The 22,120-nt window shown below is 43.2% G+C and overlaps 1 protein-coding gene and 1 long non-coding RNA gene across 2 annotated transcripts in view; one reads left to right on the top strand and one right to left on the bottom strand.

The window, feature by feature from the left end:
* Positions 1–1,342: 1,342 nt before the first annotated feature.
* LOC148054516 (uncharacterized) lies at positions 1,343–14,928 on the bottom strand. Its single transcript, XR_015706440.1, has 3 exons — positions 14,815–14,928; positions 13,509–13,587; positions 1,343–2,792 (listed from the first exon to the last, which is right to left on the bottom strand). It is a non-coding gene; the product is annotated as an uncharacterized LOC148054516 (long non-coding RNA).
* Positions 14,929–15,230: 302 nt separating this feature from the next.
* Positions 15,231–22,120, top strand: part of LRRK2 (leucine rich repeat kinase 2) — a 71,678-nt gene continuing 64,788 nt past the window's right edge. Inside the window, exons 1-3 of the mRNA XM_087765365.1 lie at positions 15,231–15,552; positions 15,649–15,734; positions 20,119–20,225. Of these exons, the coding sequence (XP_087621491.1) occupies positions 15,393–15,552; positions 15,649–15,734; positions 20,119–20,225 (353 nt within the window). The 5' untranslated portion in view covers positions 15,231–15,392. The remainder of the gene's footprint in view (positions 15,553–15,648; positions 15,735–20,118; positions 20,226–22,120) is intronic.

The raw sequence follows: 22,120 nt of genomic DNA, 5'->3' as shown, positions 1-22,120 counted from the left end.
TTTTAAGCCAAATAAAAACTATATAACCAAGTCCTGATTCCCCCTTTTACATTATGATCATTACTACAGTGTTAAAGATGTCAGGAAGGTATATGAGGCAATAAACATTTGTGGGCATTGCTTATATATTGTACAGTCACATCCACAGCAGAATGATAGCCCACTCTGCCTGTTGCAAGACTGCGCAGTTAACACAAGCACATGAAGATGTGGTCCCAGATGCAGAATGATGTGCAGGTCTGAGGAATATTTACAGAGGCACAAGGCCTTGGCTATTAGAAAACTGGGGGGAGGGTTCACTACCATCAGTGTAAGGCCTGTGTGGAAAAGCATCACAGGTGTAAAGGCTGGAAGCATGCAACATGCTATAAGCAGATCTTAGACACAAATCCAGCACCAGTGCTTCGTGTCTGTGGTCAGAAACTGAGAAGGAAGGCAGGGCTACATTTTCTATGACAGAATGCATGGTATATACCCAATTACATTTTTGCCACACAGTATAGGAAGCACAAGAGTATGAAGAAGTAGAAAGGAAAGCTGACAGTTAGGAGGGATACATGCCTTGTGGACTTTATTCAGTTGTATTCAATTGCTTATAGACAGGTTTGAGGCTTTCCTAGCACATAACATCAAAGGCTATAATGGCTACTTCACTCTGAGTCAGCTTGTGCTCATCAGAGCACTATATATTATCATACTATTTAAGAAAGTGGTTGCAATCACATTTGCTCCTAGAATTCATTGATTAACTCCTATTTTTCCCTGCTCAGGAGGAATGAGGACAGAGATACCTCAGATATTTAAATGGGAATATCAAAACTGAAAGTAGAATCACTAAATGAAAAATAGCTAAGACTGGAACAAGGTGTGAAATGGTGAAGAGATATGCATGCAAAAATATTAGGAACTGTATTGGATCTGGCTGAGACAGAGTTAATTTTCCCCATAGCAGCCCTCATAGTGCTGTGCTTTGTATTGGTAGCTAGAAAGGTGTTGATAACATACCAGCATTTTGGCTACTGCTGAGCAGTGCTCGCACAGCATCAAGGCTGTCTCTCCAACATTTCCCCCCACCACCACCCAGTAGGCTGGGGGTGGGCAAGACCTTGGGAGGGCACATAGCCAGGATATCTGACCCAAACTGACCAAAGGGATGTTCCATAGTCTATGGCCTCTGCTCAGCAATAAAAGCTAAGAGAAAGGAAGAAGCGGGCGGGGGGGGGGGGGGGGGGGGCGGGCAGGATTTGTTATTACAGCATTTGTCTTCCAGAGCAACCGCTACACATACTGAAGCCCTGCTTCCCAGGAAGTGGCTGGACATCGCCTGTTGACAGAAGTAGAGAATAAATCTTTCTTTTTCCTTTGCTTCCCTGCGTGGCCTTTGCTTTTGCTTTATTAAACTGCCTTTATCTTGACCCATGAGGTTTTTTCCACTTATTCCCCACCCCCCACCAGCTCCTGCTGAGGAGGGGCATGATAGAGTGGCTTGGTGGGCACCTGGCATCCAGCCAAGGTCAACCCACCCCAGAAACTGTGCTGAGAAATCTCAAGCTGAGAAGGCTCAGGGGGACTCTTATCACTGACAGATAATACCTGATAGGGGAAAGTAAAGACAACAGGGTAAGGCTCTGCTCAGTGGTGCCCAGTGACAGGATGAGCAGCAGTGGCAGAAACTGAAATACAGGAAATACCATCTAAGCACAAAAAATTTCCTGAGAGGTGGTCAAACACTGCAACCGGCTGCCCAGAAAGCCTTGGGGTTTGAATATCTCCATGGACTGCACTGGACATGGGCCTGAGCAACCTGCACTAAGTGACCCTGCTCTGAGCAGGAGTCAGACTAGACAGTCTCCAGAAGTCCTTGCCAACCTCAGCTCTTCTGTGACTCTGAGATTAATTACTGTTTAATATTGACTTGGCAATGAAATAACAATGCTAAAGCCTGAAATAAGTGTATAAAAATCAGAGGTCGAAAAGAAGCAGCTTCCAGGTCCATTTTACATACAGATAAAACTTAAGCTCAGTAAAAAAGCAGCTGAAGTCACAATGTCACACTGTCTGGTTAGATGTGTGGGAATTAGTTGTCACAACTGGAACAATATCAGTACAATACTAGAGAATGGTTAGTAAAAACATACAACCTTCATAACAATTTCCTTTTTTTGCATGTGAGAAAGGTCAGGATCAGGTTATGTAAACTGTTAAAAATAAGAAGTAAAAGTAACAGTTCAATGGTCACAACAGGTCAGGTCACAATATTCACAGATCTGATGCACAAAACATACCGAAGTGAGCAATTGTCTTTACTTCACTGGCTGCCCCATAGATTTCACAAAAACAATCAAATTTAGAATGAAGATTAGCAACAGAGAGGCAGTCTACTTCTCCGCTCCCCCCCAGCCCACCTCCCAGTCCTGCCTGGACAAAGACGCAAGCAACATGTGCTGTTGTCAGCACACATGTGAAGTTCTGTTCTGTGTATTTCAAGATGACATGAAACAAGAGATGGAAATCTTGCCATCACAAGCTGTTTTCAGAAAGATAATTAACTGATTGGGTGTCCTCCCACCATGTACCACCGGAGACCCTGGCTCCATCTCCTCAAAGGTATTGGCAGGCTGCTGTTACGTCCCCGCCACAGCTGTCTTATCTGGGCTGAAGACATTCCTTCAGCCTCTCCTTGCTGGGTAGGTCCTCCTAGTCCTTGACCATGTTGGTGGCCCAATGCTGAAAACAGATTCCACTTCCACAGACATGTTCAGGAAGTTTCTACTATGTGTTCATAGACCTACCTGTAACACAAACCAAGAGAACTATTTCATACAGTAAAGGTACAATAATCAAATAAAAAGAGGATCTAAGCAAACATCACAGTTTCTATTCCAGATGTAAAAGGCAGAAGAGAAATTGATTATGTGGGAACAGGCACATGCAATCAGCAGATAATAAAGAACAGCTCATTTAGCCACATTTATAAGGAGCAGGAGTAAAAAAATATCAATTAGTTGCATTATGCAGACAATAGCTTTTTGGCCTCATGTCCTTGTAAACCTTTGCTTGTGGACATCACAAAAAGGGACTTGATTTTTTTGGGGCTGCATTTTGCCATTTGGGACTCCAGGGTAATTCTTCCTTATTCCTAACCTATAACCCCCAGAATCTCTTTCCAAGAGAGCATTTTGCCATGCTTCAACCAAGTTTGTGTTGCTCACAGTGTGTAATAGGAATTTTCTTTAATATGAGCAAGCCACCAGTTGAGAATGAGATATTGAAACAACTGATTGCTTTGGTTGGGTCTGCCAGCCTGCTATATGCATCATTTTCAAGAAGAAAAACAAGATTAGTCTAGGAAAAACTCCTCGTGAATGTTAAGTATAGCTAATACTCAGTGCACACCTAGTGGAAATCTCCAGTAAGATTAAAAAAAATAAAATGCGTTCTCAGTAGTTAAACCCAGCTATCAGTCTCATAAGAAAAATGTTGCATACAGTTGAAGTTATTGCCTCTTCACAGAAGGCAAAATGAAAGAAAACCAAAGGCCAAGGAAGAACGGAATTGGCAGTAAGGTTCTGCTTGGTGAGATGGAAGAGCTCACTGGGAATAAAACAGCACAGCTTCCAGAAGGCTTAAGAGCAGCTCATCATGGCAATCCTCTATAGAAGTAAAACACACTATCACTTAGATTAAAACTTCTTGAGACTCCCACTTGCATAGGTAGTCAGAACGAAAAGTGCTAGACCAAATCCATGCCATACACAGCTCAGCTTCAGAAAGGGTCAAGTCACCGTATAGCCAGGTTATTGAAGATTTCCAGCTAGTCAGCTAGCGTAAGCATACAGGTTAGTTCATGCAGACAGTTTAGTCAACACTACCTTTCCTCTACTAAAGAGGAATTCAATAGGAAAACATGGGAACTAGGTCTGATGGCAAAGGACCAGGATCATACACAACTCTCCTGAAAATGCTAAGTCAAGGTAAAATAGTGTCAAGGTCAATTCTATGAATTTGTTTCTAAGATTATTAGGCTAGTGTTTATGAATATGCTGAGCAGAGCCCATGGCTCCTACATCTGAGGGCAGTAAGGAGGCACAGTTCAGAACAGAAATCAGACAGTCCCATGATCTGCACTCCCTCATTCCACAGCCCACATACTGCCTCACTATCATCCCATGCTCTCGTGTGCAGGCAGCACCGATGAATTTTTTGCATGTTTTCTGAATTCCTGTCCCAATCAACTACTACATGGAGTTAAAACAAGATTCAATTACAGTAGACTCAAATCTATCATTGCATTCACTTAGGAAGTTTCTATATGGTTCAACGCATCCTTCATTCATGCATAACATTACACTAATTCTGAGAAAGCATAACAATATTTATTATACATTGGATGATGAGGCTGTGGAAATTGTTATATTAAATCAGAAGACTTACTGATCTGGAGTTATAGCCTGTGGCTGACAAGAAATGGTTCAGAGAAAGACCAAAAAGCCTTGAGTGAGACTTAGGAAAAGCTGACAAGATTTATTCCACAAAGCACAAATGTTTATACTCCAAAAGAAGCTTAACACTTTAACTCTGGGAATTCTGAGGAATATCCTGTGCTCCTTTAACTCTGCTACATGTTTGTACTGTGAGGCAATGACTCCTACATCCCCACTAGGGTACTGTGAAGCCGTTATTTCCTTTTCATTCATATCACATATCCTGCCGTTCAGTGTAGGGCTAGAGTAATGGCTGTGCTTGAGCGAATGAAAATAGGTCACATGCAGAGAAATAGAAGAGAGTGTCCTGCAGGAGCTGTTGTGTGGCAACAGCACAGGCCACGCTGTTGGAAAAAGTGACAGGAGATCAGAAAAAGAATCAGAGCACTTCTGAGTCACTGCGTGGGTAGGTACTGAGCTACAGAAACTTATGCAAAGAAAATAATCGTTCAATGTTCAGAATCAGGTAACAGTGAATACTATTACAATCTGGAAGAACAGATACATTTTTGCTTAGTAGATTCATGACTGATTGCAAAAGTCTTTGTATATCTTCATCTGTGCTAGCACTCAGAGGTTTTTTTGCTCTATGCTTTGACCGCTCTGTCACAAAACTCTGCCCAGAAGTATAAGTCCAATAAACAGACCGTCATGGTAAGGAAATTCCTTGCTGCTTTGCTAAGGCAGATGCTATGTTACTGCTTATGACACTGCCACCATCAATGCCTAAGCCACACCCCAGACTGCACTGACTCAGTGAACGAAATGCACAGATGATTCTGGCCACCATTCTAGTTTCAATTTAGATGTTTACATTATTATTAAAGTATCAGACTGCCCTTAGGAAATACATTGTCCTCTTCAGGGGAACTCGCTTCCAATTCCTTGGGTATCTCTACGAGGTAACTGCAAGATGCGCACCAGTTCCCCAGAGTGCCTATGTGGGGCACGTTCATCAGCGCCCTCTGAAAGGAAGCAGCTCTGAGGATGAGATGATGCACGCAGGTCACAGCCCCAACAAGCACTTTGCATGTAACCACATCAAAGGTGCAGCCACGCTACAGCTTGCTCCAGTCCTTCAAGGGGATCATGGACTGCCTCAAGTCTCACCACACCTTCCTAACACATCACTGCGGCCAGGCACCACACATTTGCCCACACAACTGCAAAACATTAGCAACACAACCTGGATGAACCAGCAACCAGAAATCATCTGCAGGAACCACAACTTCATGTCCCTCTGTGTAGCCAATGACCCATGCAGACCTCTGCAGATTCGTGGCTGATGCACAAATTAGAATATTCTTGAAGGTGATTTCAGTGTGGCTGTCCAAAACCAGTTAGTTGTTTTTCTGGGAAAAAAGTTGAACTAATTAGGGACATTAGCATTTCCTGAGCAAGAAGTCAGACTGAAACCTTGTCATTTGCATACACCCTAATAAAATTGTTTAAATAGACTAAGATTTGGTTGCCTTTTTTTTTTTTAAACACACTGCACAAAATTCAGGTCACACCAAAGCACGAGTGCTAAGAGTAACAAAACCCACTGGGATAATTGCTTGAAGCTAGTAAGCATCACACCAACTATATCACACAAACTGTAACACAACATTAAAGCATCAAATGGCAAAGCACTTCAACTACAGGTGTCTCTAGCTATATAGTAAAGTATCAGAGTGCACTGAACATATTTATTCAAGAAAAAGGAGGTTTTAGATTAGACCTTTAAGTCTATACTTAAGTGTGTTTTTACACTCAGATGAAAGCTAGCTTTGCTAGTCTTTGTCCAGAGTTTCTGCTGTATTTGTGGTACCACTTCCACAAACTTCATACATCAGCCTGATGGGGGAAAAGTACTATTACATTCCACACCAGACAGACAATTCCCATTTTAGGGAAATGGTCATATGGCCTTAGTGATGCCATTTTATTTTAGCCTGCTTTGGATGTTATGTTTTCCTGGTATACCCTCTACTGACCCTCCCATTTATAGTTTCTGCAAGATGGCTCTCAAATTCATCCAATTTATCAACTCCATTTTTCAAGACTTAGGATGCACAGCTGTTATCATTGCTTCTGCTGACACCTATGAAATATAAGATCCAGGAAATCACAAGGTCTTTGAGCAGTTGCAATGAGGTGTATTGACTAGTCAGGCTACAATGAAAACAAATACAGAGTGTACAGGTTACACAATGCTCTGCCTACACAGGCCCGTAGCTTCTGGGAAGCTACAGACAAAGTCAAGAAGTTGCAACCACCACCACACACACAGTGGCAGAAAAGTTACACCAAGTACAAATAATACTTTTGGTACTCCTGTTCCCCACAGTCCTCTCTAGAGAGTGAGGAGGCCTAGTAACAAGGAGAGGGGCCACCAAATCAAATACATAAAAAGGATGGTTAAAATCAGGTACTTCACATGTGTATGTGGTGCCTCTCTGTTCAACACAGGAGGCAGCAATGCTTCACTGCTAAGCATTACAAGGTGCACTGGCTGAGGAAGAAGTGCAGCAGCAGGCTCTCAGAAGGTATAGATAAGACCTGGCATGGCATGCAGGTTGAAGTCATGGCCAAAGAACAGGACCAGAGGAACAAAGGACAGGCCCTGCAGAGGGACAAGGCTTACCAGATGTGGGCTGACACTTCCTGAGCCTGGCTTAGTGGCTGAGCACTCAGGGCTAAATCTTCCCTGTCACACAAACACACAGAATGAGGAAGAAACAGAAACCAGAATAGTACTTTCCCATGTTACACATGTAACAATTTAGGCTTAAGCAGGCCAGGAGCATGGCCCCAACATGAACAGTTACAGTTTGGTCCACAACAGCCCATTGTACAAGAAAAATTAAGTTCAAGTTCACATGCAAAAAAAAAAAAAACCAACAAAAACCAAAACCCAACACCACACAACCTCTCCACCGATCTAGTCTTCCCTGTCTCAGTTCTGGCTTCATCTACAAAGAGAATAGGGAAATGACTACTTGCTTCTTACAGGAAGTTACCCATCCAGCGAAGAAGAGACAACAAATATTTCTTGGTTTCTTCTGTTATATTTAGAAGGATTTACATCTGCAGTGGTTAAGCTCTTTTCAGCAACTGGCCAGCTGCACCTCAGGCATCATGTTACGTGGCCCCACTTCAAATTCTGGATTAGCCTTTCAGCTGCATCCACGCATTGCCAAGAGGAGGGGAATCTGCCTAACAAATGCCTGGATTCCACATGAACAAGCTCTCACCAGATGCGCTACCAATGTGATTACTGCCATTCCCATCCCTAAAGAGTCCCAGACTCCCAGAGCCAGATGCAATCAGTCCAAAAAGGTAGAGGATGTCACCAGCTACAACAAAAGCTGGGGCAAGCCAGAGTAGAAAGAGTGGGATCCAAACACACCAGTTGGGAAATGCAGTCCCACAGCCTAGGACAGATTTGCTGAGCATGGCTGTGCTATGAGCATGGCTGTCCCTGAGAACTTGGCCTAACAACCCTGTCAGCTTCCAGAAGGGACTCAGCCTGGCAACCCCAGAAGCTATAAAAGGGCAGAGCTCAGCAGAATTTGTCCTGCTGCACATTAAGTCAAAACTGTAGGGCACCTACCAGCTTCAGGCAGCCCCAACTCACCAAGCATCCTTTAGCCCAGACAGCCAAGCTCCTCAGGCTGGTGTAAGAGGGACCATGTGTGTACATGCATACCTGACTGTCTTCCCCCTGAATGCTATATCTGTTCCCTTCTGCATCAATCAGCTCAACTGATCAATAAAGCTCAGCTGAACATAGATTGTACCTGACTGGTTACTGCATTGGGTAAGAACACTACTAAAAGTCAAAGAGGCTACATAATTGCAGCTGACCGCTCCAAAAATTGAAAAGCACATCCGTTCATAATCTAACATACCAAAAAGCAGCACAACCCCCTGGGGGTAGTGTTCATCAGTTTGGTGAAGCCATCAACTGTTTCTTGTCTAAGAACCCAGATGATGTAAGAGGTTAGTTGCCAACATAATTGAACTGATCCTGCATGCAGACGAAACTGTTAGACTCACCTGGAATTGAAGGAATTCATTGAGTCAGTTACTATTAAGACTGGAGTTTAAATAAAAAAGATCCAACATCACCACAGACTCATTCTGCCAGTTAGAGGCCATCAGCAGTGGATTCCGCCATGGACAAAGCAGATCCACCACCCTAGCCTTTGCTGGCAGTCTGGTCCTGAGCAGTGACTCATGGGAACAGATACGAGGAACACCTCTCAATTCTCCTGTGAACACACTTGTTCACAAACCTAGAGGGAGAAGTGTCATGAAGTCTTCCATCAAACACAGCCATAATACCCACGCTGTCAAAACTGCAGTCCTTGGATGGTGTCCAACATCCTCGGTATGAGCATCCAGGCAACTTTACAAAATATGTCTAACTAAAAATCAGTCTGTGAGTAGCAACTGCTAAACCAGAACTACTGACAAAACTGGAATCTCAGCTTTCTAATATCAGAAAAGCTCTGTTAAAACCTCTCAAAAAAACTCACAATTTTATACATCTTCACAATCCCAAGGCTTGTATAACTAGCAGATGGAAGGTCCATACCTTCAAAGTCCAAATATTAACATCAAAAGTACTGTTAAAGGATTGTTATACTTCTCAGCCTATACAGAAGACAGCTTACTTCACAGCTGTGCAAAGGGCTACAACTTAAGAGTTACCCAGCTTGTAAGCTCACTGTGAATCTACAAGTATGCAGATGACACAGAATTTCATACCCACAAGATACCACCATCCCGAGAAACAGCTGTGGAGGGATGCAGAGAAATAGACTGACAGATTATGGATAGTCATTGGAGTTACTGAAGAGAGAAATATTACCAAAACAACCACCTAAAAGTGCTAGCTACCACAGGCACTAATGGGATCAAGTGAACAATGTAACAGAAGACCTCCAGCCAAGTTATATTTCCAAATTTCAAGAAGGAAGAGTTTAAGAGATGGAGCAGTTTGAAAGCTAGGGCTGTGGAGTAAAGCACTTTGAGAAGACCCTACCTCTAACAACTGGCTAAAGAACCATCAATGTCTGTCAGAGATGCCTGTTAACAGCTATTCAGCTTAGGGAAAATGGTTACTCAGAGGATTTCCAGGGAGAGGAAGTTACAACACTAAAAACTACAGACACCACCCAGCCAAGAGAGACCTGGGCATGTGTTATGGGGACACACTCTTTTCAAACCATGTGCATAAAACAACACAACAAGCTATGGCAGATAGAGGGCAGAAGAAGTGGAAGAAACACACTGAGCCCCAACAGAGAGAAAGAGAACAAATTGTTTAAACCAGTCAAAGATGAGGTGGCCCTTTGTTGTGGTCTTCATGGTTAGGCAGGTCAAGCCATCCACACTCACCGATGCAGCATTAGAAAGAGTGCAGAAATAGAAGTAACTTCCAGAATGGAAAAAATATTAAAGAGGCAATCCAGAAGTGAAGTCCTTTGCTACTTTTCCCATGCTCTGATAAGAAAGCCATCCAGACAACTACACTTTACTATCAGAGTTCAACCTCTCTGAAAGCCATCAAGGCTGCTCAGTCTACAACCCCTAATCACTTCTACAGATATTGATATCTTCACCAGATTTTCCTAGGAAAATCTAGGAAAACTGTACAATATAGACACTTACCAGGATCATCCTGTTCTTTCCATTCTCCTCTGGTTTAACTAATTCATACAGCAGAAGACTTTTAGCAAACTCCCCCAGACTCAGAGACTTAGCAGAAGTTGGCACCCCCTCCAACCAGCCCTCCAGGGAGCTACCACCTGCAAAGGAATGTGGCTTGGGAGCCATGTTGCAAGTTTTGGGCTTGAGATGCCTGGGTCTCAAGAAGCTGGTTGCTTTATTTATTCATCCACTTCAGAAACACTAGCATAGTTTTTTGTTCTTTACCAACAGGAGTGGAAAGAGGAGGAAACATTAACCTAGGCCCCAACCTGTCTAGCTCAGGAATCTACAATTGCTGCAAATTATTTACTCAAGGAGCTACAAATGATCCGGGACAACATGCCAGCTGTACGCAACAGGATGGAACAGGCAGGGAGACTGCAACTACCCAACATTTACTATAAAGGTGGGTAGAAGATACACACTGAAGATTTCAGACATCTGTGGTTTCAGGCAAGACTAACGTGGTGGGTGCCAAAAAGGACTGTGGTGGGTTGACCCTGTCTGAATGCCAGATGCCCACCAAAGCCGCTCTATCACTCCCCCTCCTCAGCAGGACAGGGGAGAGAAAATATAATGAAAGGTTCATGGGTTGAGATAAGGACAGGGAGAGATCACTCACCAATTACCATCACAGGCAAAACAGACTCAATTTATTGCCAATCAAATCAGAGTAAGGTAATGAGAAATAAAAACTAAATCTTAAAACACCTTCCCCCCACCCCTCCCTTCTTCCCAAGCTTAACTTCACTCCCAATTTCTCTACCTCCTCCCTGCAAGCAGCACAGGGGGATGGGGAATGGGGGTTGCGGTCAGTTCATCACACCTGGTCTCTGCTGCTCCTTCGTCCTCAGGGGGAGGACGCCTCACACTCTTCCCCTGCTCTGGCCTGGGGTCACTCCCATGGGAGACAGCCCTCCATAAACTGCTCCCTCATGAGTACTTCCCACAGGCTGCAGTTCTTCATGAACTGCTCCAGCATGGGTCCCTTCCATGGGGTCACAAGTCCTGCCAGCAAACCTGCTCCAGCCTGGGCTCCTCTCTCCATGGGTCCACAGGTCCTGCCAGGAGCCTGCTCCAGCATGGGCTCTCCACAGGGTCACAGGCTCCTTCAGGCATCCACCTGCTCCGGTGTGGGGTCCTCCCTGGGCTGCAGGTGGATATCTGCTCCAGCATTAACTTCCATGGGCTGCAGGGGCACAGCCTGCCTCACCATGGTCTTCACCATGGGCTGCAGGGGAATCTCTGCTCCGGCACCCGGAGCACCTCATCCCCTTCCTTCTTCACTGACCTTGGTGTCTTCAGAGTTGTTCCTCTCACATATTCTCACTCCTCTCTCTGGCTGCTGCCACGCGGTTTTTTTTCCTCCTTCTCAAATATGTTATCCCAGAGGCACTACCACCATCACTGATAGGCTCAGCCTTGGCCAGTGGCAGGTCCATCTTGGAGCCAGCTGGCATTGGCTCTATTAGACATCGGGGAAGCTTCTAGCAGCTTCTCACAGAAGCCACTCCTGTAGCCCCCCGCTACCAAAACCCTGCCATGCAAACCCGATACAAAAGATCAGGGTTTTTCTTTACAGTACTGTCTAAGCTCATGCATTAGTATAATTTGCTTTCCTTGTCTCTTGTGCCTTCCACAGGGACACCTGTCATCCATGTGAAAAACAAGAGATAAGATACCATCTTGGTACTGACTACTAGCCAAAAAAAAAAACTCAACAACTGAGGAATCTTGAAGTAGTAAATATAGATTTGACTGCTCAATTTTTATATTGCATAATGCTGCCAAAAGCCCCTTTACGTACATATGTGATGAAACCAGGCATAATGCAGAAGTGATTGCACCAAGTACATGTGGTCAGACATCAACATTCATACAGTCATTACAATAAGCTAGTGAATCCTAACGATGTTCTGAACATTAAAAATCAGCTTTAACAAAGTGTGTTCAATAGTAGCCTCATTCCAAGTTCTGTACAAGAAAAATGCTCATCAGTGTGATCAGGCTGCTACTTTTCCACTGAAATTAGGTCACAAATAAGGACAAAGACTTCCTAATGTATGTGTGTTAAAATTACAATGATCGAGGTAAAACCCAAACATTCACATTGGTCTATATTCTCTCTACAAGCCAAATCTCAGCCTTCAAGTTATGCTTAATATTTCACAGAGCTCCATGTTACCTCAAGGTGTTCATAAGCTACAGCAGGAAAGAAAAAGCAGGCTGGCCTAAACCAGTAGGAATCCCATTGGTAATGCCACTACCAAGCAGTAAGGACCCAGTTCATTTGAACAAGTGTGTCATAACTCCAGGGATCTCTGATGTCATGCAATTTTCCACTTGTGATACAGGAATGCAAAAGCTGGAGGTAGACATCTGTTCTTACACATTACCAGACAGACAAATTTATTAGTCTCTGCTATGTTAGCATATCATTTTATGTCTTTATATCTGTCTAGATGGTCACACACCAGAGATTATATATTACTTAATGAGTATTAGTAGTCCCATCTGAGTCTAAGAGGATAAATACAGAACAGTCCAAACTGTGTAGTTAGCTACCAATCTCATTAAAAACAAAAAGGGGAAATAACTCTTTTACACCCAAAGCACCCAGCCTCAAGAACAAACCAGCTGCTACATAAATCTGTCAGATTTCATAAAAGACATGAAAAGGAAACCTCAAGAGAACACAAGTGCTTGGAAGTGAAAGTCATCTGGAATTTAAGAAGCAACAAGGGAAGTGGAGTGACAACAAAACCCCCTGATGCCTAACTAGGACATGCTGAAGAAATTGCAGTTGAGATCTCTTAAGAGACTGAAAAGAAATCTTTTAAAGTATAAATCAAGGTTACATTTTAGCTCTAATCTTTGCTTTCTCTTTCCTCTTATCTAATATCCTGGCCTTAAGTTTGCTAAGCAGCTGACAGTTGTTTCAGACAGAGTTGATGAGAAAAGAACTATCACACAAAAGGCTATAAAAGCAGCAAAACAGCAGCTATCATATAGACATAATCTCACGTGGTCTGCATCCAGCACCCAGAGAACTCAGTGTATTTCAGGAGAAAGGCCTGGTCCCCAATTTTCCTTAAAGAAATCCACAACTTTAATACATAACTTGTAATTGTGCATTCTTATATAAACCACAATGCAAGGAAGTTCAGAGCAGCAGCACAGCTGCTCTGCTAAATGCAGAAAACAGCCACAAATTCAGTTTAAGATCAGGATTTGAAAGTTGTATTAATATGACTTTATCAATATCAGTAGTTGTAACTTACAACTGGCATTTCCAATCTGTATAAAACTATGAAGACTGACCTTTAAAAAAATCTTTTGCTGAAGTCTGGTAATGACTACAACTTTGCAGGTACCGGAGGAAGCTGATTACTGATATAACCTGAAAGACAGTATTTGCATTCATACCATTTGCAAGATAAAAGAATCTTGTCAAAACTGCAGGAAGCTAGCAATGAGGCTCTAAATCTAGAAAATAAATTTTAAAGTTTTTCTTTGTGCTTGAATTACTGCTTCTGCAGAAAGGAAAAATATCTTTCTAGTGAAACTAATCCATTTAATTCAAGTAATTTTTGTTTTAGTCCAGATGTAATGCATTCCACACACCTCAAACTATGAGTCACCATTTCATAAAGCTATCTCACATTCATATGTGTTTTCCAGTGCTTCAGAGAGAGAGAAACTAGCTCACCATTTAACAAGTGCAGCCCTGGTTAACAGGCTATAATTGGGATGCCAAGACAATAGCTTCTTTGTGCACAAAAACCTAAGAAACACTGAATGATGACAAGAGCAACGTACAAGCTCAAGATCAATACACCGACAGACCAAAGACAGTTTATCCAGGACCATGTAGCTTCAGCAGCATTACTAAACACTGTTCCTTAAAGTTTATTTTGATAAATAAATTAGTGACCTGTCAGTCAGCTATTTAACAAACATTATGCGTCTCTATCAACCAAACACTGCAATCTAAACAAAAGCTTCAAGTAAATCCATACTCCCACCATGATCCTCCAAAACACAAGATATTTGTCTAACAAAAGTCCAGTTCAACTGAGGAGTTTACTCCTTTAATCAATACTTCTATACTTAAGAGGTATATGCGAGTTCTTTATGTAACATATTCCACTGATACTACCTTTCTAATCAACAATTATTTTAAAAAGTGATTACTAGCCTTCTACCCACACAGCACTATCTTGGAGGGGCAGCGGAGGCACCAGAAATATCACCAGACCTCAGGAAGATTGCATCAACCACAAACAAAGCAATGCACACCCACAGCAAGAGAACCTTCTTATCTCCAAACAGCAATCTCTCACTGCAAGGCTTGGAAGGAAATTTGACTTGCGAGTACAACAAAGGGTTTGGTTTTGTTTGGTTTCGTTTTTTTTTTAAAACGAACCCACAGACCTGAGTCCATGAGGCCGAAGCACCCGGGAGCACATGCCTCCCTCAGGCAAGGTGAGCTACAGCTTCACCCCAGCTGCCACACTGCAGCCTTAAGAGCACAGCTCCCCTCCTCCCTCCCTGGCCCCCCGCAGACCCCCCACACGGGGGAAGGCTGACAACCCCAAACACCTCAGGAGGCAAGGAGGCACCTCACCTGCCCAGGGAGCTGCACAATGAGCGCATGCATTGGCTACGGTTGCTTCCTCTCGCCTCCCCTACCCAGCAGGGCACTATAGACTTCTAGTTTCTTCCTCAACACCACCCTCACCCCTACACCCCACCACACTCTCCTCAGGCGGCAGCTCAGCCTCCGGACCCTTTTATAGCACAGAAAAGCACGATGGGGCGGAACCTAGGCTCCAGCTCTGCGGCTCTATTGGACAGCTGCGTGGTCAATCACCGGAAACGGGCGAGCTGCCGGCGTGCCTGGCCCTCCGCCGGCCCCTTGCGCGGGTGGCGTGGGCGCCCCCTAGAGGCAGTGGGGGGCGTCCGCCCGCCCGCGGGGGCTGGTCCGTCGCCGCGGCCGTGTCCCCGGCGCGGCGGGAGGGGCAGGAGGCGGCGGCGGGAAGGGCAGCTCGAAGCAGCCGGGTGACGCCGGGCGGGCGGGCGGCTGTGGCAGCGCAGCCCAGTGGGGCGGTGGGACGGGCCCGCGCCGCCCAGTCCTCGTCCCCGCGGGCCGCGGTGGCCGGCGGATGGGGTGAGGCGCCCGGCGCGGAGGGCAGCGGTTCGGCCATGGCCAGCGCCGGCCCTGAGGAGGGGGAGGCGGCGGCGAGGGAGGAACAAGCCCTGAGGAAGCTGGTCGTCCGGCTCCAAAACGTCCAGGAGAGGAAGCGGCTGGAGACGCTGGTGCAGACCCTGAGCGACCTGCTGGAGCTGGCGGCCCAGCAGAGCGGTAAGGCGCGGGCGGCCCGGCCGCCCTGCCCAGCCCTGCCCTGCCCGGTCCCGCCCGCCGCCGGTCGCTAACGCGGCCTGTCTCTGTCCCCCCCAGCTCCCCGGCTCTTCAGCGGCAAAAACGTCCATGTGCCCTTGCTGCTGGTGGTGGACCTGTACCCGGCAGCGGCGGGTGTGCAGCAGGTGAGGGCGGCGCGGCGCTGCGGGGCCGGGCGAGGGCGGGGGGCCGGGGCCGGGCGAGGGCAGGGGGCCGGGGGCCGGGGCCGGGGCCGAGGCCGCGTTCCCGCCGCTCCGGCGTCGCTCCCTCGGATGAGCCGCGCACCGCAGTCTTTTCCCGGAATAAAAGTTACCGCTCGGCTTGTTTATTTCTTTTTAACTTGCTCTCTTCTGGGCCGCTTTATGAAGCGCTGTTGCTCTGTAAAAGGGCGCTGCCTCCGCTTGCATTTAAAGGGACAAGCCTTCCAGCTCTGTGCGGACACCGCTCGTTGCATCTCTAAACGGCAAAAGAAGGTCATGTAGAAAATATAAATTAAGCAATGTGAACACAGTGTGGTATAGGCTGCTGAATTACAAATAATGTTATTTAATATATTTTCGACGTGTCGATATTAAATTTTGCCATGGTTAAACAAACTTTTGAAAGGCAAAATTGTATAATATAAATTCATACATATATAGCCCTATCCTAGCAGAGTTGTACTAGCCTAGTTTTTTTAAGGGGGGGAAAAAAATCTTTTAGCTAAGAGTAGGTTCTGCAATTTAAGGTTCTGCTTGGCTGCTTCTGCGACTTAACATTGGCCCATTTAGATGAGGTGTGGCACTTGCACAATTTGATATTGTACAGCTGCCAGACTTGTCATATGAAACAGCTCCTTCCTGGCAGGCATATATTACATTTCTGACTCTGTTATGCTTAGAGGATGCTTATAAGCTCCAGGTATCTGTGCAACTCACTTGATTTTTCTTTTATTAAAGCCATTTGTATGGTTACAATATTTCTTGCATCTTTTACTTTTTTCGATTCAACTGGAGGGCGAAACATAAATTATATTGCAAATGACTCTTAAATAATAGTATATTTTAAGGTGGGGGGTTTTTTTTGTCTAGTAGACCTTAGCGAGAGGCCAAAAGCATAAAATTCAAATTAAAATATGGAATTGTACTTGCATAGTGATTAATCTGGAGTAACAGTGATCTCAGGCTTTCTTTGAAGACTAAATACTTGTGCAGAGTCTGAAGTTTTAACTTGTTGTGCTATTCAATTGTTACGTCATTAAGAAATACAGAAGGATGAATCAGCAGTTATTTTCAGGATAAAGCATGTTGTGTGTATAACAATTTACAAAAACAGTGCCCAGAAGTTTAGACTAGGAAGTAAAAAATATGAAATCCAACCACAACCAGAGGTAGGTCTGAAATGACAGCACAAGACTCTCAGAAGTGCATGAGGAAGATAGTGATTGCTTAATTTTCATTTTAACTATGCTAAAACACCTCACTCTTATTTGATTTAATATAGAATTTTAAAATGAGTTTTAATCTTCTCTCTGCCTACATTTGCAGTTGTACAGTGTTTCAGTTCAGAAGTTTTGGAGCTCCTTTGCATTATTACCTTGTATTAAAGTGTGAGATTCATAGCCAGTGCAAAGCTCAAATCCTGTTCCTCATAAAATGTCATAGGCAGCTCTTCCTTCACATTCAGTTATGATATTTACAAACATCCACAATATGTTAGTAGAGCTCTGTCTTCTTGCTTCATTCACTGTGATTCGTTTACAGTGTTTGTGAATACATAATTTCTCACTTTATGGCAGTGCTAAAGTAATGTAGTCCTGATTTCAGTGCAGTCTCTTTACACTACTAATGAATTTTCATTGAATGAATTGATTAATCAATCTCTTTTGCTTCTGGCATTGTAATAGAATTGACTCACATAAGAGAACAAACACAGTAAGAGACATATCTGGAGTAAGGATTTTATTTCCCTCCCCTCCTTAACTGGTTACAAAGCATCATGTTGTGCTGCTGTTCCACTGGCTTGTACAGAATAAATTTGCTTAATATTGCAAGTACAAGTGCAAGTCGGACTACAGGCATAAACCCTGCAAGCTTCTTTAGAAGAAGGAAGGTACTGGGCTGGAAAGTCAATAGTGCCTTAAAGTAAAATAGACGTCTTTAAGTCAGTATGGTAGTTTCTTTCTGCAGTTACTGGCTGGCAATGATTGGAGCAGCTCAGAAACCCAAGAGCAAAATATGTTACACTTGAGTAAAGAGCAGTCAGCAGAGCTTTATTGTCTCATGTAGAAGGTGTGACCTAATGTAATACAAATTCATTGCATGCTAGACATGAAAAGGGTCTGATTTAAAAATAACATGCCACCAACTGTTTCTGTGTACAGGGACCCGTTTAAGTGTTTATAAGAATGTCTTCGTTTACTTTTTTTTTCCTTTCCCTGTAACCTTTAGGATTTCTGTTATGTAAAAGACCCTTACTTTCTTATGTAATTACTAAACAGATAACAAGCTCTCTGTTATCTCTGGTTGTGATTTTAATATTGTAAAATAGACCACATATTAGCAGGTCAGATGTTTCCTTTGGTGTTCTCAGGATCCACAGTTCTTATATATGTTTGTCAATACTTGGAGTCACAACAATCCAAATAAAAATGTTTAGTAATATAAATTTCATTAGAAACAGTTTTAATACAAAAAGGGATTTTCTAAAGACATTAAGCTAATTTTCATCAGGTTCTAAATTTTACAAGAACAGTTAGGATGCCATGAGGTGGAACTTTTAAAATAAAATCTTATCTAAGCAATACACAGTGTATGAGTTAATGGTCACCTCTACAATGTCTTTGCCATGCAGATTTGAAATTTGTACCTGATTGACTGTCATTGATAAACTCTGTTTTGCTTGGAATATGGAAAGTTAGGTAATGACATATCCTCATCTTGGGGAGGACTGATGATTGCTAAGACTGTTCTGTGCACTTATGTTTAGTCAGGACTCATTTGCGTAGCCCAGCCTGATCTCCTGAATGTCCATAGTAATTGGTTTGCAGTCTCATGTAGAGCAAGCCAGCTTGCTATCCAAGCAGGAGAAGACCATGGAAACTGGCTTGTGGTCAAGCTCAATCTGCAGACATTAAGGTTGTAATTGGCTTAAAACACTTGGGTCTGCAAATCTACATTGAAACAAAAACAAAACTACTGAAGATAGTGTGAACATAGCCCATGTAACCAAGTATGTGAAAGGTAAAAGCAGAATTCCAGTTCCCAGGAAGCTACGTCAGCTTTTTCGTATTCGCCAAAGCTGTCAGGAAAGCTGTCTAGATTCAAGCCTATGCTGTACCTATGGGTGTCTCTGCACTACCAGACTTGCGATTTGCTCTCTCTGGTCTTGCAGACTGCATGGTTAGAGATCATGCACGTTCCATGAACTTTACAGTTAAACTCTGTGGAGGTAGCCATTTACATTCCTGTTGTCGGCTGTCCTGTCTTGACGCCTTTGCTTTACATAACTCTTCTGCCGAAAACTGATCCAGTTACGCATGTAGTTTTTGAGCCATACTTAGATATCTTCTGTCTTGACCCTATTCTGAAAGCACACAGGTCTACTTCCACATTTTTTTTCTTTTTACTTATACGACCACAGAAACTTTTGTGCCTTGTTTTAATTCCTTTTTGTAAAATCTGTTTCATCTTGACTTTGACATTTCTCAGTTCACTTCTCTTTCAATACAGCAGGGTTTTCTTGCTCATCAGTTAATTCTTTGTACAGATTTTGCTTATTTCATCCTCACTAAAGCCCATTCAATCATATTGGCCTGCAGGCATTCATAAGAGCGCAGATTTCTCCAATACAGAAGACCAAAGAGGAACATTTTTCAGTTTTGGCATTATTTAGAGATGTTTGAAAGTCAAAGAATTTGCATAGAGTAGAGCAGGTAGTTATTAAGAACAAATATATTGTTTCTAGTTCATCTTTCATTCCTTATGATCTCAAAACTTTCACTGCCTTCATTAGGTTTTGAAAGCACACAGTATTGAGAATTGATGTCAAGAATATGAAATATATAGTATTGTTTAGGTATCTCATCCCCATTTGAAACATTGGGCACCTTTAAAAACCTATCCTTTCTTCTTATAATTTGCAATTAAATGGCAAACTCTTATAGAAACAGCTGTTCTTCAATAAAGCTGGACTACTTGTAATAGTGCAGTGGTCTTCCCTAGCCCATGATGACATACTGTGGATCACATCACATTTTTCTCTCTGCCAGCATCTCTTTTAACTATGTGTCCTTTATCCCCAAGCAGTGATGAAGCACATTGAGAGTGATGTGTTCCTACAAGCAATGCTTTCATAATAATTATCCTATCTGTTTTATCTCCATCTTTTAACTTTTTATGTCATTTTTCCTGTGTTAATTAATTTTCCCTTATTGATTTAGCTAGGTAACTTTTCAGAACATCCGTCTTCAAAAGCCAAGAATATTGGAAGACAACATTGAAGTTCCAAACAGAGTATCTGTTCTAAAATTGCTACATTTTTGTTTTACAGATGGGTTGGTCACTTCTTTGTAAATTAATAGAAATTTGTCCAAGTACTCTACAGAACATAGCTCCTAAGGATGTTGGGAAGGACTGGGAAGTACTGGGTGTTCACCAGTAAGTATTTTGTATGCAAAGAGGCTTCCAAAATGCTTGGTTATCATGGCAGCATATATATGCAATGAGATATATTTAGATAAAGTTATTACACCAGCTTCTAAACTGTTGAATATTTTTGTGGGTTTCTTCAGCCTTCGGAATGAGAGACTCATGCAAGCAGGGATCTTATCTGTGTGTATAAATACCTGATGGAGAAAGTAAAGGAGACTGAGCTAGGCTCTTCTCAGTGGCGCCCAGTGACAGGTTGAGAAGCAGTGGGCGCAAATCGAAATATACAAAATTCCACTTAAACATTAAAAAAAAACAAGCAACCCTTTTTTTTTTCCTGATTTTTGTTGTGAGGTTGATCAAACACTGGAACAAGTTGCCCAGAGAGGTTGTGAAGTCTCAAGCCTTAGAGATATTCAGAACCTGACTGGACATGGCCCTGAGCAATCAGCTGTAGTTGACCCTGCTTTGAGCAGGGGAGTTGAAATAGGAGACCTCCAGAGGTCCCTGCCAGTCTCAGTGATGCTGGGATTCTGTGGTTATCAAGGTTTTCCATTTTAATAGACAGATGCAGTATTACCTGCTTGTGTTTGTGTGGGTGTTCTTTCCAAATGGGAGGAATTGTATCCACAAGCCTAAAGTAGTGTAAATCCAGAAGAGGGGGGTTTGTCACACCTAATCTTACTCTTTAAAAATTAAGTATTTAAACTGGTCACCTCAACTACCTGTGAAGTCAGTGGACACAATTACCTTCAGAGAGGATGGTTCATTCCATCTTTTTAGTAAGTTATCCTGGAGCAAGTTGCAGTTTGGACTTGCTCGTCTCTGTACATTAACCATTGAGGGAGTCTAAGCAACTGGTTTCTGGATGGCTGTGGTTAGATGGGGTGAAAACCCACATAGGTTAGCTCTGTAGCTGTTCCATAGCACAAATGCTAGCTGTAGATGTAGGTATAATACAAACAGGGGAGAAGGGCTTGGTTTGGTGTTCTCTCACTCGGACAGATTGCCTCATTCAAGGCTGATAATGACAGCAAGAAGCTACAACCTTGTAATTCCCCTAGTGAATCTGCTTCTGCCTTTATAGTCTTCACCATATGCTTCCTTAGAAAGGTTGCTATTGTAAGATCATTTGCATGGTGATGCAGTTTGGTTTTGTGGGGGGTTGTTTGTTTGTTTGTTTGTTTTGTGGTGGCTAGAGTACATGGTCAGTAGGGGAATAAACTCCCTTGAAAGAAGTGTTGGCAATTTTTGTTAGAAAGCAAAAGTGATTTTGATTGCTTTTCATGAGCGAGGAATAACTGAACTGAAACTGTACAAGCTAGTTAAGATTTCTTTGGCAGCTTAAAGGCTTATTAATTGACTGAGACTTATTCTGAGAGCTAGAGGTGGTGGTGTTCATTCTTGGGTCCCAGAAAAGGTTTTCCTTTCATGCAGGGTGTAAGAAGTAAGGAAGTCTAAGCCACAGCTACTTATGGAGTGAAGAGGTGAAGGAATCTTCACCCCGTGTACAGTTTCTACGCATGTATGCATGTGCACACACACCTGCAACCACACAATAAAATGCATTAGGAATGCTTAAGTCTAGACCCCTTTAATCAGGAGGTTAAAGCATATTTAAGGGAGTCTGTTTAGCTACTCTACCAGCTTGGTTAGGGTGGCTCTTCATTTTCCTTGATTCATCACCCTACTATTTAGTCCATACATGTGGGCTGTATGCTGGGACAAGAATTTGCCTCAGGACTGAAAACCCAAATGCCACCATCTATCCGTGTCTGTAGACTTATAAGTCCAAAGTGTGCATACAGAAGTTTCAATCTATTCTCAATTTAAGAAAAAAAACCCAGCATTTAACTGGATTTTATTTTCCATTCTTAAGATCATCCGACACAGTATTCTGACTA

The sequence above is a fragment of the Nipponia nippon genome, unplaced genomic scaffold, assembly GCF_047370975.1.
Source record: "Nipponia nippon isolate SJK-2023a ecotype South Korea unplaced genomic scaffold, ASM4737097v1 scaffold_3, whole genome shotgun sequence".
Classification (NCBI taxonomy): Eukaryota; Metazoa; Chordata; class Aves; order Pelecaniformes; family Threskiornithidae; genus Nipponia; species Nipponia nippon.
The sequence above is the reverse complement of the archived record's forward strand: the minus strand, read 5'-3'. Positions and strand labels throughout refer to the sequence as shown.